Genomic DNA, 16,046 nt, shown 5'->3' on the forward strand with positions numbered 1-16,046 from the left:
AATAATGTAAATGTGTTGATTTTGCAGGAGCTGAAATGACAGAAATGACAGTTCATATGGGGGTATGTTCACATTGGGGCCCCTACATGCCACATACTTAGGTAAACCTATACATATTGGGCATCAAACTGTTCAGTGGACCCCTGGCGTTCAAATTCAGGGTGTTTTATCTTGGTACCTAATGCTATGTGGGAGATAAGATGCTTCAAAGTGGAAGCTTTGAGGGGATTTTTGGAAATGTCATCAAAATTGCTAACTTTAGAAAAGCTGTGCGGCTTGGTACTTTGGAGTAGAAAGACATGGGTACCCATTTTAGATTCGGGGGAATGTGTACTTTCCAAAAATATATGACTTTCTGGGGTGAGCGTACTTTTTACTAGCTTCATCCCACATATAATGATGTAAATGTGTTGATTTTGCAGAAGCTGAAATGACAGAAATGACAGTTCATATGGGGTATGTTCACATTGGGGCCCCTACATGCCACATACTTAGGTAAACCTATACATATTGGGCATCAAACTGTTCAGTGGACCCCAGGCATTCATATTTAGGGTGTTTTATTTGGTTACTTTATGACCTGTAGGAGATAAGATACTATAGACTAGAAGCTTTGAAGCGATTTTTAAAAAAAATCACAAATTTTGATAAAAACCAATAACTTTAGGAAAGCATTGCGACTTGATAGTTTGGAGTAGACAGACAGTTGTGCCTATTCTGTATTCCCCAGAATCTGTTCTTTCCAAAAATGTACAATTTTCTGGGATAAACCTTCTGTTAGTGGAATTTTGGCCTTGAAATCCAAAGTATGCAGTTTTTTTGGAGCAGTGCTTTGGAAATTTGGTAGTGTACTGCTGGGAGTTTTTGACCTATACAAGTGAGAAATCTCCATAAAACTATATATATTTGGTATTGGCACGTTCAGGAGACATGGGACTTTCCAAATCAGTTGTATATTCGTGCATAAAATAATTTTTGTTTCTAGTATGTGTGATTATATTATGGAAAATTTGATTTTTTTTGCATTTTTAGACATTTAGAAGCCTATATCTTGTTACAGAATTGGAATTACACAAAAATTCTACCATATTTTGAAAGCTTAGGTTGTTCTGAAAAAAACGATATATTGTTTTCCTTGGTAAACTAAAAGTCCCCCCGAGGAAAGGCCCCTAAAGTGAAACAGTGCAAAATGTTCAAAAACTGTCTGGCAATACAAGTTCCGCTTTGACCAAAATGGCTGGCAGTAAAAGGGTTAAATAAACCCAATAGGGCTGTTCTGCCCCAATAAGGGGTAATTATATCTTAGTTGGGATCAAGTACAGGTACTGTTTTATTATTACAGAGAAAAGGGAATCATTTAACCATGAAATAAACCCAATAGGACTGTTCTGCCCCAATAAGGGGTAATTATATCTTAGTTGGGATCAAGTACAGGTACTGTTTTATTATTACAGAGAAAAAGAAAAACCTATGGACAATGCCTTCCCATAATTCGGAACTTTCTAGATAACGGGTTTCTGGATAATGAATCCTATCCCTGTATATGGAGGAGTAGAAGGGAGCCATAGAGTGAGCAGTACATACAGTATATATATATATACCCACAGTCTGTGTGTCGGTTTCAGGGCCCCACCCTCTGGCTAAATATCTGGCATCAGTGGACAGTAAATATAATTCTCTTTTCATGGACACGGCTTGGAGTGAGCTCTTTAGCCAAGTGGAACCCCCCAGCTCAGGTAAGTGCCCCCTCTGTATCTCTGTGTGTAGCCCCTCACTGTACCCCCGCACTGTGTGTAGCCCCTCATTGTACCCCCGCACTGTGTGTAGCCCCTCACTGTACCCCCGCACTGTGTGTAGCCCCTCATTGTACCCCCGCACTGTGTGTAGCCCCTCACTGTACCACCCGCACTGTGTGTAGCCCCTCATTGTACCCCCGCACTGTGTGTAGCCCCTCATTGTACCCCCGCACTGTGTGTAGCCCCTCATTGTACCCCCGCACTGTGTGTAGCCCCTCATTGTACCCCCGCACTGTGTGTAGCCCCTCATTGTACCCCCTGCACTGTGTGTAGCCCCTCACTGTACCCCCTGCACTGTGTGTAGCCCCTCATTGTACCCCCCCGCACTGTGTGTAGCCCCTCATTGTACCCCCCGCACTGTGTGTAGCCCTCACTGTACCCCCTGCACTGTGTGTAGCCCCTCATTGTACCCCCCGCACTGTGTGTAGCCCCTCACTGTACCCCTGCACTGTGTGTAGCCCCTCATTGTACCCCCGCACTGTGTGTAGCCCCTCATTGTACCCCCCGCACTGTGTGTAGCCCCTCATTGTACCCCCGCACTGTGTGTAGCCCCTCATTGTACCCCACGCACTGTGTGTAGCCCCTCATTGTACCCCCCGCACTGTGTGTAGCCCCTCACTGTACCCCCTGCACTGTGTGTAGCCTCTCATTGTACCCCCCGCACTGTGTGTAGCCCCCCACTGTACCCCCTGCACTGTGTGTAGCCCCTCATTGTACCCCCTGCACTGTGTGTAGCCCCTCATTGTACCCCCGCACTGTGTGTAGCCCCTCATTGTACCCCTGCACTGTGTGTAGCCACTCATTGTACCCCCCGCACTGTGTGTAGCCCCTCACTGTACCCCCGCACTGTGTGTAGCCCCTCACTGTACCCCCGCACTGTGTGTAGCCCCTCACTGTACCCCCGCACTGTGTGTAGCCCCTCATTGTACCCCTGCACTGTGTGTAGCCCCTCATTGTACCCCCCGCACTGTGTGTAGCCCTCATTGTACCCCCCGCACTGTGTGTAGCCCCTCATTGTACCCCCCGCACTGTGTGTAGCCCCTCATTGTACCCCCGCACTGTGTGTAGCCACTCATTGTACCCCCCGCACTGTGTGTAGCCCCTCATTGTACCCCCGCACTGTGTGTAGCCCCTCATTGTACCCCTGCACTGTGTGTAGCCCCTCATTGTACCCCCCGCACTGTGTGTAGCCCCTCATTGTACCCCCGCACTGTGTGTAGCCCTCATTGTACCCCCCGCACTGTGTGTAGCCCCTCATTGTACCCCCCGCCACTGTGTGTAGCCCCTCATTGTACCCCCGCACTGTGTGTAGCCCTCATTGTACCCCCGCACTGTGTGTAGCCCACTCATTGTACCCCCCGCACTGTGTGTAGCCCCTCATTGTACCCCCCGCACTGTGTGTAGCCCCTCATTGTACCCCCGCACTGTGTGTAGCCCCTCATTGTACCCCCGCACTGTGTGTAGCCCCTCATTGTACCCCCGCACTGTGTGTAGCCCCTCATTGTACCCCCGCACTGTGTGTAGCCCCTCATTGTACCCCCCGCACTGTGTGTAGCCCCTCATTGTACCCCCGCACTGTGTGTAGCCCCTCATTGTACCCCCGCACTGTGTGTAGCCACTCATTGTACCCCCCGCACTGTGTGTAGCCCCTCATTGTACCCCCCGCACTGTGTGTAGCCCTCATTGTACCCCCGCACTGTGTGTAGCCCCTCATTGTACCCCCCGCACTGTGTGTAGCCCCTCATTGTACCCCCCGCACTGTGTGTAGCCCCTCATTGTACCCCCCGCACTGTGTGTAGCCCCTCATTGTACCCCCGCACTGTGTGTAGCCACTCATTGTACCCCCCGCACTGTGTGTAGCCACTCATTGTACCCCCCGCACTGTGTGTAGCCCCTCATTGTACCCCCGCACTGTGTGTAGCCCCTCATTGTACCCCCCGCACTGTGTGTAGCCCCTCATTGTACCCCGCACTGTGTGTAGCCCCTCATTGTACCCCCCGCACTGTGTGTAGCCCCTCATTGTACCCCCCGCACTGTGTGTAGCCCCTCACTGTACCACCCGCACTGTGTGTAGCCCCTCACTGTACCCCCCGCACTGTGTGTAGCCCCTCATTGTACCCCCGCACTGTGTGTAGCCCCTCATTGTACCTCCCGCACTGTGTGTAGCCCCTCATTGTACCCCCGCACTGTGTGTAGCCCCTCATTGTACCCCCGCACTGTGTGTAGCCCCTCACTGTACCCCCTGCACTGTGTGTAGCCCCTCATTGTACCCCCGCACTGTGTGTAGCCCCTCATTGTACCCCCCGCACTGTGTGTAGCCCCTCATTGTACCCCCGCACTGTGTGTAGCCCCTCATTGTACCTCCCGCACTGTGTGTAGCCCCTCATTGTACCCCCCGCACTGTGTGTAGCCCCTCATTGTACCCCCGCACTGTGTGTAGCCCCTCATTGTACAGGACTTTTTGCCCCACAGATTGGCTGGACGTGGTTGGGCGGGTCTCGCAGTACGTGGAGGGCGCGTGTGGGTCCCACCAACTCCCCATCTCGGAGGCGATGCTCACTTACAGGCAGAGGAGGTGAGTTTGCCGGGGAGGGACATGATTGGCTCGCTCAGCTCTTTATTGAGTGTAAGCTCATGGGCACATCGATCATCTCTGGTGGAAGGTTCATGGGTTCCTTCAGATATGATTTTATGCTCAGTAACAGTGTATGTGAGTGTGAGATTGAGTGTGAGTGTAAGACTGAGTGAGTGTGAGCACTTGTTGACCTATCCGCTCCTAGCAGGTAAATAACTGAGTAGATCTCTCCCAAGAGCAAGTGGAGGTTAATTGGTACTGACCCCCCCCGCGCCGTGAGTAGTTGTGCAACAGGACAACAGCCCCACCCTTTCCCTTCTCCTTGTTTCCTATTGGGTTTGGTTGGATAAAAGGCTGGACAAGAGGCGGGATTATTGCTGGAATGGGGCGGGGTTGATCCCTGTGCTGAAATGACTTCATTCTGGGGAGATTATTCATTGGTTGCTTTTTAAATCTGAGGAGTCAAACAGATGAGTTTAGGAAGCCCAGAGGCTCCTCCCATGGAACCGAGCCATTGGGCCAGTAGGAGGAGCTATAACCTGAGAACAAATGATATTCCAATAGAAATGTATGTGTGTAACATTAATACGGACCCCCAGGGGGACCCCCGTGTGTGACTCCCAGCACCTACAGGGGGGTTTCAGGAGACCCTTGCATACTGGGCTGGTCCCACCGTGGACCCTTCTGCCTTCTCTGGCCCCCTCCGGCCCCATCTGATTCTCCTGCACCCAATTGGCTGAGTCTCTTGGCTGTACTCTCATTGGCTGTCTCTCATTGGCTGTCTCTCATTGGCTGTCTCTCATTGACTGTCTCTCATTGGCTGTACTCTCATTGGCTGTACTCTCATTGGCTGTACTCTCATTGGCTGTCTCTCATTGGCTGTCTCTCATTGGCTGTACTCTCATTGGCTGTACTCTCATTGGCTGTCTCTCATTGGCTGTCTCTCATTGGCTTTCTCTCATTGGCTGTACTCTCATTGGCTGTCTCTCATTGGCTGTCTCTCACTGGCCTTTCTCTCCTGTCTTCTCCTGTCTAATTTTCTTTATCTTTCTCTTTGTTTCTTCTTCTTTGATTCTCTAACCCCCCTGTCTCTCTCCTTCCTCACTGTCTCTTTTTCCCTGGCTCTCTCTCACCCTCATACCTCTCCCCTGGGTCACTCCTCTCTTTCCTTTCTCACTCCCATTCCCTCCTCCCTCACAATCTGTCTCCCTCCATTTTCTCCTTTCCTTCTCCCTTCTTCTATCCTGATGTCTCTCTCCTCTCTCGCTGTCTCTTGCCCTGGGGTTCTTCTATCCTGATGTCTCTCTCCTCTCTCGCTGTCTCTTGCCCTGGGGTTCTTCTATCCTGATGTCTCTCTCCTCCCTCGCTGTCTCTTGCCCTGGGGTTCTTCTATCCTGATGTCTCTCTCCTCCCTCGCTGTCTCTTGCCCTGGGGTTCTTCTATCCTGATGTCTCTCTCCTCCCTCGCTGTCTCTTGCCCTGGGGTTCTTCTATCCTGATGTCTCTCCTCTCTCGCTGTCTCTTGCCCTGGGGTTCTTCTATCCTGATGTCTCTCTCCTCCCTCGCTGTCTCTTGCCCTGGAGTTCTTCTATCCTGATGTCTCTCTCCTCCCTCGCTGTCTCTTGCCCTGGGGTTCTTCTATCCTGATGTCTCTCTCCTCCCTCGCTGTCTCTTGCCCTGGGGTTCTTCTATCCTGATGTCTCTCTCCTCCCTCACTGTCTCTTGCCCTGGGGTTCTTCTATCCTGATGTCTCTCCTCCCTCGCTGTCTCTTGCCCTGGGGTTCTTCTATCCTGATGTCTCTCTCCTCCCTCACTGTCTCTTGCCCTGGAGTTCTTCTATCCTGATGTCTCTCTCCTCCCTCGCTGTCTCTTGCCCTGGGGTTCTTCTATCCTGATGTCTCTCCTCCCTCGCTGTCTCTTGCCCTGGGGTTCTTCTATCCTGATGTCTCTCTCCTCCCTCACTGTCTCTTGCCCTGGAGTTCTTCTATCCTGATGTCTCTCTCCTCCCTCGCTGTCTCTTGCCCTGGGGTTCTTCTATCCTGATGTCTCTCTCCTCCCTCACTGTCTCTTGCCCTGGAGTTCTTCTATCCTGATGTCTCTCTCCTCCCTCGCTGTCTCTTGCCCTGGGGTTCTTCTATCCTGATGTCTCTCTCCTCCCTCACTGTCTCTTGCCCTGGAGTTCTTCTATCCTGATGTCTCTCTCCTCCCTCGCTGTCTCTTGCCCTGGGGTTCTTCTATCCTGATGTCTCTCTCCTCCCTCGCTGTCTCTTGCCCTGGAGTTCTTCTATCCTGATGTCTCTCTCCTCCCTCGCTGTCTCTTGCCCTGGGGTTCTTCTATCCTGATGTCTCTCCTCCCTCACTGTCTCTTGCCCTGGAGTTCTTCTATCCTGATGTCTCTCTCCTCCCTCGCTGTCTCTTGCCCTGGGGTTCTTCTATCCTGATGTCTCTCTCCTCCCTCGCTGTCTCTTGCCCTGGGGTTCTTCTATCCTGATGTCTCTCTCCTCCCTCACTGTCTCTTGCCCTGGAGTTCTTCTATCCTGATGTCTCTCTCCTCCCTCGCTGTCTCTTGCCCTGGGGTTCTTCTATCCTGATGTCTCTCTCCTCCCTCGCTGTCTCTTGCCCTGGAGTTCTTCTATCCTGATGTCTCTCTCCTCCCTCACTGTCTCTTGCCCTGGGGTTCTTCTATCCTGATGTCTCTCTCCTCCCTCGCTGTCTCTTGCCCTGGGGTTCTTCTATCCTGATGTCTCTCCTCCCTCGCTGTCTCTTGCCCTGGGGTTCTACTATCCTGATGTCTCTCTCCTCCCTCGCTGTCTCTTGCCCTGGGGTTCTTCTATCCTGATGTCTCTCTCCTCCCTCGCTGTCTCTTGCCCTGGGGTTCTTCTATCCTGATGTCTCTCTCCTCCCTCGCTGTCTCTTGCCCTGGGGTTCTTCTATCCTGATGTCTCTCCTCCCTCGCTGTCTCTTGCCCTGGGGTTCTTCTATCCTGATGTCTCTCTCCTCCCTCGCTGTCTCTTGCCCTGGGGTTCTTCTATCCTGATGTCTCTCTCCTCCCTCGCTGTCTCTTGCCCTGGGGTTCTTCTATCCTGATGTCTCTCTCCTCCCTCGCTGTCTCTTGCCCTGGAGTTCTTCTATCCTGATGTCTCTCTCCTCCCTCGCTGTCTCTTGCCCTGGGGTTCTTCTATCCTGATGTCTCTCCTCCCTCGCTGTCTCTTGCCCTGGGGTTCTTCTATCCTGATGTCTCTCCTCCCTCGCTGTCTCTTGCCCTGGGGTTCTTCTATCCTGATGTCTCTCTCCTCCCTCGCTGTCTCTTGCCCTGGAGTTCTTCTATCCTGATGTCTCTCTCCTCCCTCGCTGTCTCTTGCCCTGGGGTTCTTCTATCCTGATGTCTCTCTCCTCCCTCGCTGTCTCTTGCCCTGGGGTTCTACTATCCTGATGTCTCTCTCCTCCCTCGCTGTCTCTTGCCCTGGGGTTCTACTATCCTGATGTCTCTCCTCCCTCGCTGTCTCTTGCCCTGGAGTTCTTCTATCCTGATGTCTCTCCTCCCTCGCTGTCTCTTGCCCTGGAGTTCTTCTATCCTCATGTCTCTCTCCTCCCTCGCTGTCTCTTGCCCTGGGGTTCTTATATCCTGATGTCTCTCTCCTCCCTCGCTGTCTCTTGCCCTGGGGTTCTTATATCCTGATGTCTCTCTCCTCCCTCGCAGTCTCTTGCCCTGGGGTTCTTCTATCCTGATGTCTCTCTCCTGCCTCGCTGTCTCTTGCCCTGGGGTTCTTCTATCCTGATGTCTCTCTCCTCTCTCGCTGTCTCTTGCCCTGGGGTTCTTCTATCCTGATGTCTCTCTCCTCCCTCGCTGTCTCTTGCCCTGGGGTTCTTCTATCCTGATGTCTCTCTCCTCCCTCGGTGTCTCTTGCCCTGGGGTTCTTCTATCCTGATGTCTCTCTCCTCCCTCGCTGTCTCTTGCCCTGGGGTTCTTCTATCCTGATGTCTCTCTCCTCTCTCGCTGTCTCTTGCCCTGGGGTTCTTCTATCCTGATGTCTCTCTCCTCCCTCGCTGTCTCTTGCCCTGGGGTTCTTCTATCCTGATGTCTCTCTCCTCCCTCGGTGTCTCTTGCCCTGGGGTTCTTCTATCCTGATGTCTCTCTCCTCCCTCGCTGTCTCTCTGCCGGCTGCCCCGGGGGTCTCTCTGCCCCTATAATACATTTCCCGCACTCTAATGCCTCTGTTTCTGCACTTGATCTAAATCTGCGTTTCTCCGTCTCTTCCTTTTCCGACCCCCCAATTTGCCCCTCTCAGTGCTGAGGAGGATTCCTGCCAGAAGTTTGTCCCATTCATTGGGGTAAGTAAGGCGAGTGTGAGTGAGTGTGTGAGTGTGAGTGAGTGTGAGTGAGTGTGAGTGAGTGTGAGTGCGAGTGAGTGTGAGTGAGTGTGAGTGTGCGTGAGTGAGTGTGTGAGTGTGAGTGAGTGTGAGTGAGTGTGAGTGAGTGTGAGTGAGTGTGAGTGAGTGTGAGTGAGTGAGTGTGAGTGAATTTTCCTGCATGGCCTGTATGGGGGGGGGGCACAGTTTTGCCTGTATGGGGGGGGCACAGTTCTGCCTGTATGGGGGGGGGGGCACAGTTCTGCCTGTATGGGGGGGGGGGCACAGTTCTGCCTGTATGGGGGGGGGGGCACAGTTCTGCCTGTATGGGGGGGGGGCACAGTTCTGCCTGTATGGGGGGGGCACAGTTCTGCCTGTATGGGGGGGGGGCACAGTTCTGCCTGTATGGGGGGCGGCACAGTTCTGCCTGTTTGGGGGGGGGGGCACAGTTCTGCCTGTATGGGGGGGGCACAGTTCTGCCTGTATGGGGGGGGGGCACAGTTCTGCCTGTATGGGGGCGGCACAGTTCTGCCTGTATGGGGGGGCACAGTTCTACCTGTATGGGGGGCGGCACAGTTCTGCCTGGATGGGGGGGGCACAGTTCTGCCTGTATGGGGGGGCACAGTTCTGCCTGTATGGGGGGCACAGTTCTGCCTGTATGGGGGGGGAGAGGGCACAGTTCTGCCTGTATGGGGGGGGAGAGGGCACAGTTCTGCCTGTATTGGGGGGGAGGGGCACAGTTCTGCCTGTATGGGGGGGGGGGGGGAGAGGGCACAGTTCTGCCTGTATGGGGGGGGCACAGTTCTGCCTGTATGGGGGGGGAGAGGGCACAGTTCTGCCTGTATGGGGGGGCACAGTTCTGCCTGTATGGGGGGGGCACAGTTCTGCCTGTATGGGGGGGGAGAGGGCACAGTTCTGCCTGTATGGGGGGGGCACAGTTCTGCCTGTATAGGGGGGGAGGGGCACAGTTCTGCCTGTATGGGGGGGGGGGGGAGGGCACAGTTCTGCCTGTATGATGGGGCACAGTTCTGCCTGTATGATGGGGCACAGTTCTGCCTGTATGGGGGGGCACAGTTCTACCTGTATAGGGGGGTCACAGTTCTGCCTGTATGGGGGGCACAGTTCTACCTGTATAGGGGGGTCACAGTTCTGCCTGTATGGGGGGGGCACAGTTCTGCCTGTATGGGGGGGGAGAGGGCACAGTTCTGCCTGTATGGGGGGAGGGGCACAGTTCTGCCTGAATGGGGGGGGGCACAGTTCTGCCTGTATGGGGGGGCACAGTTCTACCTGTATAGGGGGGTCACAGTTCTGCCTGTATGGGGGGGGGCACAGTTCTGCCTGTATGGGGGGGAGAGGGCACAGTTCTGCCTGTATGGGGGGGAGGGCACAGTTCTGCCTGAATGGGGGGGGCACAGTTCTGCCTGTATGGGGGGGAGAGAGGGCACAGTTTTGCCTGTATGGGGGGGGGGAGGGGCACAGTTCTACCTGTATGGGGGGGGGAGGGGCACAGTTCTACCTGTATGGGGGGGGAGGGGCACAGTTCTGCCTGTATTGGGGGGGAGGGGCACAGTTCTGCCTGTATGGGGGGGGGAGGGGCACAGTTCTTCCTATATGGGGGGGGGCACAGTTCCTCGGGGCCCCCGCTCTATGGTGATGGTTCCAAACTCGTTTCTCCAATAACCGACCTTTCTGATTTTGCAGGTTGTAAAAGTTGGAATCGTAGAGCAGCCTCTGGCCCCCCCAGGTAACGTTGCTGGGATTGGGGGGCGGGGACATTACCTCTGAGTTACATTGTTACCAGCGGAGCCCAGTGGGTAGGGGGGCAGGTTGGATCTCTGGGAATTTCCTAATTGTGAAATTATTTCATCTTCTGATTTCACATCAAATCTTCATGTTTCCTCCCAATCCCGTCTGTTCCCTTCACCATTCTCTGGTCCCGCCCAGTGGATGAGAACGAGGCTCCTGTCTGTAGCCCCTCCCTCCTGAGTTCTTCTTCCTCGCCTGTGGGGAGCGCCACGCTGAGCAAGGACCCAGTGTGTTCCCCTCCCCCGTCTCCTTCTGTCACCAGCGGCCTCACATCTTCTGGGTAAGATTCTAAAGGGGAAGTTCAACGTGTGGGGGTGACGTGTTTCCCCCATAGCAGCACCCAGAGCCCCATCTGACCCCTCCAGGGACCTGTAATACAAACGGGGTCTCTCGCTGTCTCACTTTCCATTTCATCTTGCAGCGCCAGAAAGCAAATCTGTGTTTGTCTCTTTCTTGTAGGGCAGTTCAACAGGGAGTTGAGGTCATGGGGCTTCAAGTGGATTATTGGCAGTCGCAGGGGGCGGAGAGAAAGAAAGATGGCGACAGAAGAGACGTGGCCATTAAAAATACAATGAAGAGCAACTTCCGCTCCCTCCAAGTCAGTCGCCTCCCAACCCCGGGGGAAACCGCCGTCCCACCCTGTATGGTCATGACTATAGTGACCCAAGAGAAGAACAAGAAGGGTGAGTGCCCCCCCAGCCAAAACCCAACGTGTTTATGGGTCAGTCCCCCCCCCCGGCCCAAACCCAACGTGTTTATGGGTCAGTCCCCCCCGGCCCAAACCCAATGTGTTTATGGGTCAGTCCCCCTTGGCCCAAACCCGACGTGTTTATGGGTCAGTCCCCCCAAACATGACCCTCTCTTTGCTGTTCCAGTTATGTTCTTAAGTAAGAAACCAAAGGAAAAGGAAGTGGAGTCTCGCAGTCAGGTGATCGAAGGAATCAGCCGTCTCATCTGTACCGCCAAGAACCAGAACACCATGCTAAGAGGTAGGAACCAGCCACTGAAATGGGTCAATACAGACCTTCCATTAATGGGATGACCTACCCCCATAATTATGCCTTGCAGTTACCATCGATGGTGTGGAGTGGAATGATGTCAAGTTCTTCCAGCTTGCTGCCCAGTGGCCCACTCATGTCAAGCAGTTTCCTGTGGGAATCTTTGGCTATTCCAAGGTAGCTTGAAGCCACCTCCAGTTCACAGATCCAGTTTGAAGACCAAACTCAAAAGACCCAGAAGAACCCTTTCCTGTCATGTGTATAGTAGATAATACCTGGGCCGACCTATAATCCTTTCTAATCTTCCTTTGTAGCAGTCTCTGTAATTAAACCCCGAGTAGCCTGACACTGACACTTCATAGGGTTGGGCCCAAACACAAAGAAACCCAACGTGGTGCTGCAGGACTGAGTAATGGACTATTGCCCCAACACTACAGTTATTCCATGTACAGCTGGGCTGAGACTGATGGCTGCACCTTGTGGCCATGAATCCAACAGTGAGCGTTTGGTTATTTGATGTGAATCCAGCAGAGGAACGAGTGAGGGCTCTGGTTAGTGATGGGGAATCCAGCAGAGGAACGAGTGAGGGCTCTGGTTAGTGATGGGGAATCCAGCAGAGGAACGAGTGAGGGCTCTGGTTAGTGATGGGGAATCCAGCAGAGGAACGAGTGAGGGCTCTGGTTAGTGATGGGGAATCCAGCAGAGGAACGAGTGAGGGCTCTGGCTAGTGATGGGGAATCCAGCAGAGGAACGAGTGAGGGCTCTGGTTAGAGATGGGGAATCCAGTAGAGGAACGAGTGAGGGCTCTTGTTAGTGATGGGGAATCCAGCAGAGGAACGAGTGAGGGCTCTGGTTAGAGATGGGGAATCCAGCAGAGGAACGAGTGAGGGCTCTTGTTAGTGATGGGGAATCCAGCAGAGGAACGAGTGAGGGCTCTGGTTAGTAATGGGGAATCCAGCAGAGGAACGAGTGAGGGCTCTGGTTAGTGATGGGGAATCCCGCAGAGGAACGAGTGAGGGCTCTGGTTAGTGATGGGGAATCCAGCAGAGGAACGATTGAGGGCTCTGGTTAGTGATGGGTGAATCCAGCAGAGGAACGAGTGAGGGCTCTGGTTAGTGATGGGGAATCCAGCAGAGGAACGAGTGAGGGCTCTGGTTAGTGATGGGGAATCCAGCAGAGGAACAAGTGAGTGCTCTGGTTAGTGATGGGGAATCCAGCAGAGGAACGAGTGAGGGCTCTGCTTAGTGATGGGGAATCCAGTAGAGGAACGAGTGAGGGCTCTGGTTAGTGATGGGGAATCCAGTAGAGGAACGAGTGAGGGCTCTGGTTAGTGATGGGGAATCCAGCAGAGGAACGAGTGAGGGCTCTGGTTAGTGATGGGGAATCCACCAGAGGAACGAGTGAGGGTTCTGGTTAGGGATGGGGAATCCAGCAGAGGAACGAGTGAGGGCTCTGGTTAGTGATGGTTGAATCCAGCAGAGGAACGAGTGAGGACTCTGGTTAGTGATGGTTGAAACCAGCAGAGGAACGAGTGAGGGCTCTGGTTAGGGATGGGGAATCCAGCAGAGGAACGAGTGACGTCTCTGGTTAGGGATGGGGAATCCAGCAGAGGAACGAGTGAGGGCTCTGGTTAGTGATGGGGAATCCAGCAGAGGAACGAGTGAGGGCTCTGGTTAGTGATGGGGAATCCAGAAGATGAACGAGTGAGGGCTCTGGTTAGTGATGGGGAATCGAGCAGCGGAATGAGTTTGGGCTCTGGTTAGTGATGGGGAATCCACCAGAGGAACGAGTGAGGGCTCTGGTTAGTGATGGGTGAATCCAGCAGAGGAACGAGTGAGGGCTCTGGTTAGTGATGGGGAATCCAGCAGTGGAACGAGTGTGGGCTCTGGTTAGGGATGGGGAATCCAGCAGAGGAACGAGCGAGGGCTCTGGTTAGTGATGGGTGAATCCAGCAGAGGAACAAGTGAGGGCTGTGGTTAGTGATGGGGAATCCAGCAGAGGAACGAGTGAGGGCCCTGGTTAGTGATGGGGAATCCAGCAGAGGAACGAGTGAGGGCTCTGGTTAGTGATGGGGAATCCAGCAGAGGAACGAGTGAGGGCTCTGGTTAGTGATGGGGAATCCAGCAGAGGAACGATTGAGGGCTCTTGTTAGGGATGGGGAATCCAGCAGAGGAACGAGTGAGGGCTCTGGTTAGGGATGGGGAATCTAGCAGAGGAACGAGTGAGGGCTCTTGTTAGGGATAGGGAATCCAGCAGAGGAACGAGTGAGGGCTCTGGTTAGTGATGGGGAATCCAGCAGAGGAACGAGTGAGGGCTCTGGTTAGTGATGCGGAATCCAGCAGAGGAACGAGTGAGGGCTCTGGATAGTGATGGGGAATCCAGCAGAGGAACGAGTGAGGTCTCTGGTTAGTGATGGGGAATCCAGCAGAGGAACGAGTGAGGGCTCTGGTTAGTGATGGGGAATCTAGCAGAGGAACGAGTGAGGGCTCTGGTTAGTGATGGGTGAATCCAGCAGTGGAACAAGTGAGGGCTCTGGTTAGTTATGGGGAATCCAGCAGATGAACGAGTGAGGGCTCTGGTTAGTGATGGGGAATCCAGCAGAGGAACGAGTGAGGGCTCTGGTTAGTGATGGGGAATGCAGCAGAGGAACGAGTAAGGGCTCTGGTTAGTGATGGTTGAATCCAGCAGAGGAACGAGTGAGGGCTCTGGTTAGTGATGGTTGAAACCAGCAGAGGAACGAGTGAGGGCTCTGGTTAGTGATGGGGAATCCAGCAGAGGAACGAGTGAGGGCTCTGGTTAGGGATGGGGAATCCAGCAGAGGAACGAGTGAGGGCTCTGGTTAGTGATGGGGAATCCAGAAGATGAACGAGTGAGGGCTCTGGTTAGTGATGGGGAATCGAGCAGTGGAATGAGTTAGGGCTCTGGTTAGTGATGGGGAATCCAGCAGAGGAACGAGTGAGGGCTCTGGTTAATGATGGGTGAATCCAGCAGAGGAATGAGTGAGGGCTCTGGTTAGTGATGGGGAATCCAGCAGAGGAATGAGTGAGGGCTCTGGTTAGTGATGGGGAATCCAGCAGTGGAACGAGTGTGGGCTCTGGTTAGGGATGGGGAATCCAGCAGAGGAACGAGTGAGGGCTCTGGTTAGTGATGGGAAATCCAGCAGAGGAACGAGTGAGGGCTCTGGTTAGTGATGGGAAATCCAGCAGAGGAACGAGTGAGGGCTCTGGTTAGGGATGGGGAATCCAGCAGAGGAACGAGTGAGGGCTCTGGTTAGGGATGGGGAATCCAGCAGAGGAACGAGTGAGGACTCTGGTTAGGGATGGGGAATCCAGTAGAGGAACGAGTGAGGGCTCTGGTTAGTGATGGGGAATCCAGTAGAGGAACGAGTGAGGGCTCTGGTTAGTGATGGGAGAATCCAGCAGAGGAACAAGTGAGGGCTCTGGTTAGGGATGGGGAATCCAGCAGAGGAACAAGTGAGGGCTCTGGTTAGTGATGGGTGAATCCAGCAGAGGAACAAGTGAGGGCTCTGGTTAGTGATGGGGAATCCAGCAGAGGAACGAGTGAGGGCTCTGGTTAGTGATGGGTGAATCCAGCAGAGGAACAAGTGAGGGCTCTGGTTAGTGATGGGGAATCCAGCAGAGGAACAAGTGAGGGCTCTGGTTAGTGATGGGGAATCCAGCAGAGGAACGAGTGAGGGCTCTGGTTAGAGATGGGGAATCCAGCAGAGGAACGATTGAGGGCTCTGGTTAGGGATGGGGAATCCAGCAGAGGAACGATTGAGGCCTCTGGTTAGTGATGGGGAATCCAGCAGAGGAACGAGTGAGGGCTCTGGTTAGTGATGGGAAATCCAGCAGAGGAACGAGTGAGGGCTCTGGTTAGTGATGGGGAATCCAGCAGTGGAACAAGTGAGGGCTCTGGTTAGTGATGGGGAATCCAGCAGAGGAACGAGTTAGGGCTCTGGTTAGTGATGGGGAATCCAGTAGAGGAACGAGTGAGGGCTCTGGTTAGGGATGGGGAATCCAGCAGAGGAACAAGTGAGGGCTCTGGTTAGGGATGGGGAATCCATCAGAGGAACGAGTGAGGGCTCTGGTTAGTGATGGGGAATCCAGCAGAGGAACGAGTGAGGGCTCTGGTTAGAGATAAGGAATCCAGCAGAGGAACGAGTGAGGGCTCTGGTTAGTGATGGGGAATCCAGTAGAGGAACGAGTGAGGGCTCTGGTTAGTGATTGGCTGACTGAGGTAGGAGCATTACATTGGATATTGTGCTATTGGCTGAGTAGGGGTGGGTTCCGCCCTAATCACTTTACATTACTTTTCATCACAGATCAAAAGTTCTACGTGTAAAATTTGGAGTGGGTCACATGGCTCCACCCTTTGGCCTGGCCGTAACATGACGTGGATGTTCCCTGTGGGGGTAATAGGAAGTCTTTTGCTCCTAAATGTTTTTGTGACTGTTAATAAATAATTTTGTCAGATTCATGTTCTTTCTATATGAGATTAACAATCAGATGGGTCCAGCTAG

General features: G+C 53.6%; 1 protein-coding gene across 1 annotated transcript in view; it reads left to right on the forward strand.

The window, feature by feature from the left end:
- Positions 1-16,046, forward strand: part of LOC101731703 (phosphofurin acidic cluster sorting protein 2-like) — a 69,375-nt gene that overhangs the window by 48,758 nt on the left and 4,571 nt on the right. Inside the window, exons 18-25 of the mRNA XM_031902377.1 lie at positions 1,626-1,736; positions 4,269-4,371; positions 8,660-8,702; positions 10,422-10,464; positions 10,665-10,806; positions 10,986-11,209; positions 11,402-11,515; positions 11,595-11,701. Coding sequence (XP_031758237.1) covers positions 1,626-1,736; positions 4,269-4,371; positions 8,660-8,702; positions 10,422-10,464; positions 10,665-10,806; positions 10,986-11,209; positions 11,402-11,515; positions 11,595-11,701 — 887 coding nt within the window. The remainder of the gene's footprint in view (positions 1-1,625; positions 1,737-4,268; positions 4,372-8,659; positions 8,703-10,421; positions 10,465-10,664; positions 10,807-10,985; positions 11,210-11,401; positions 11,516-11,594; positions 11,702-16,046) is intronic.

The sequence above is a fragment of the Xenopus tropicalis genome, chromosome 5 (genome assembly GCF_000004195.4).
Source record: "Xenopus tropicalis strain Nigerian chromosome 5, UCB_Xtro_10.0, whole genome shotgun sequence".
Taxonomy (NCBI): domain Eukaryota; kingdom Metazoa; phylum Chordata; class Amphibia; order Anura; family Pipidae; genus Xenopus; species Xenopus tropicalis.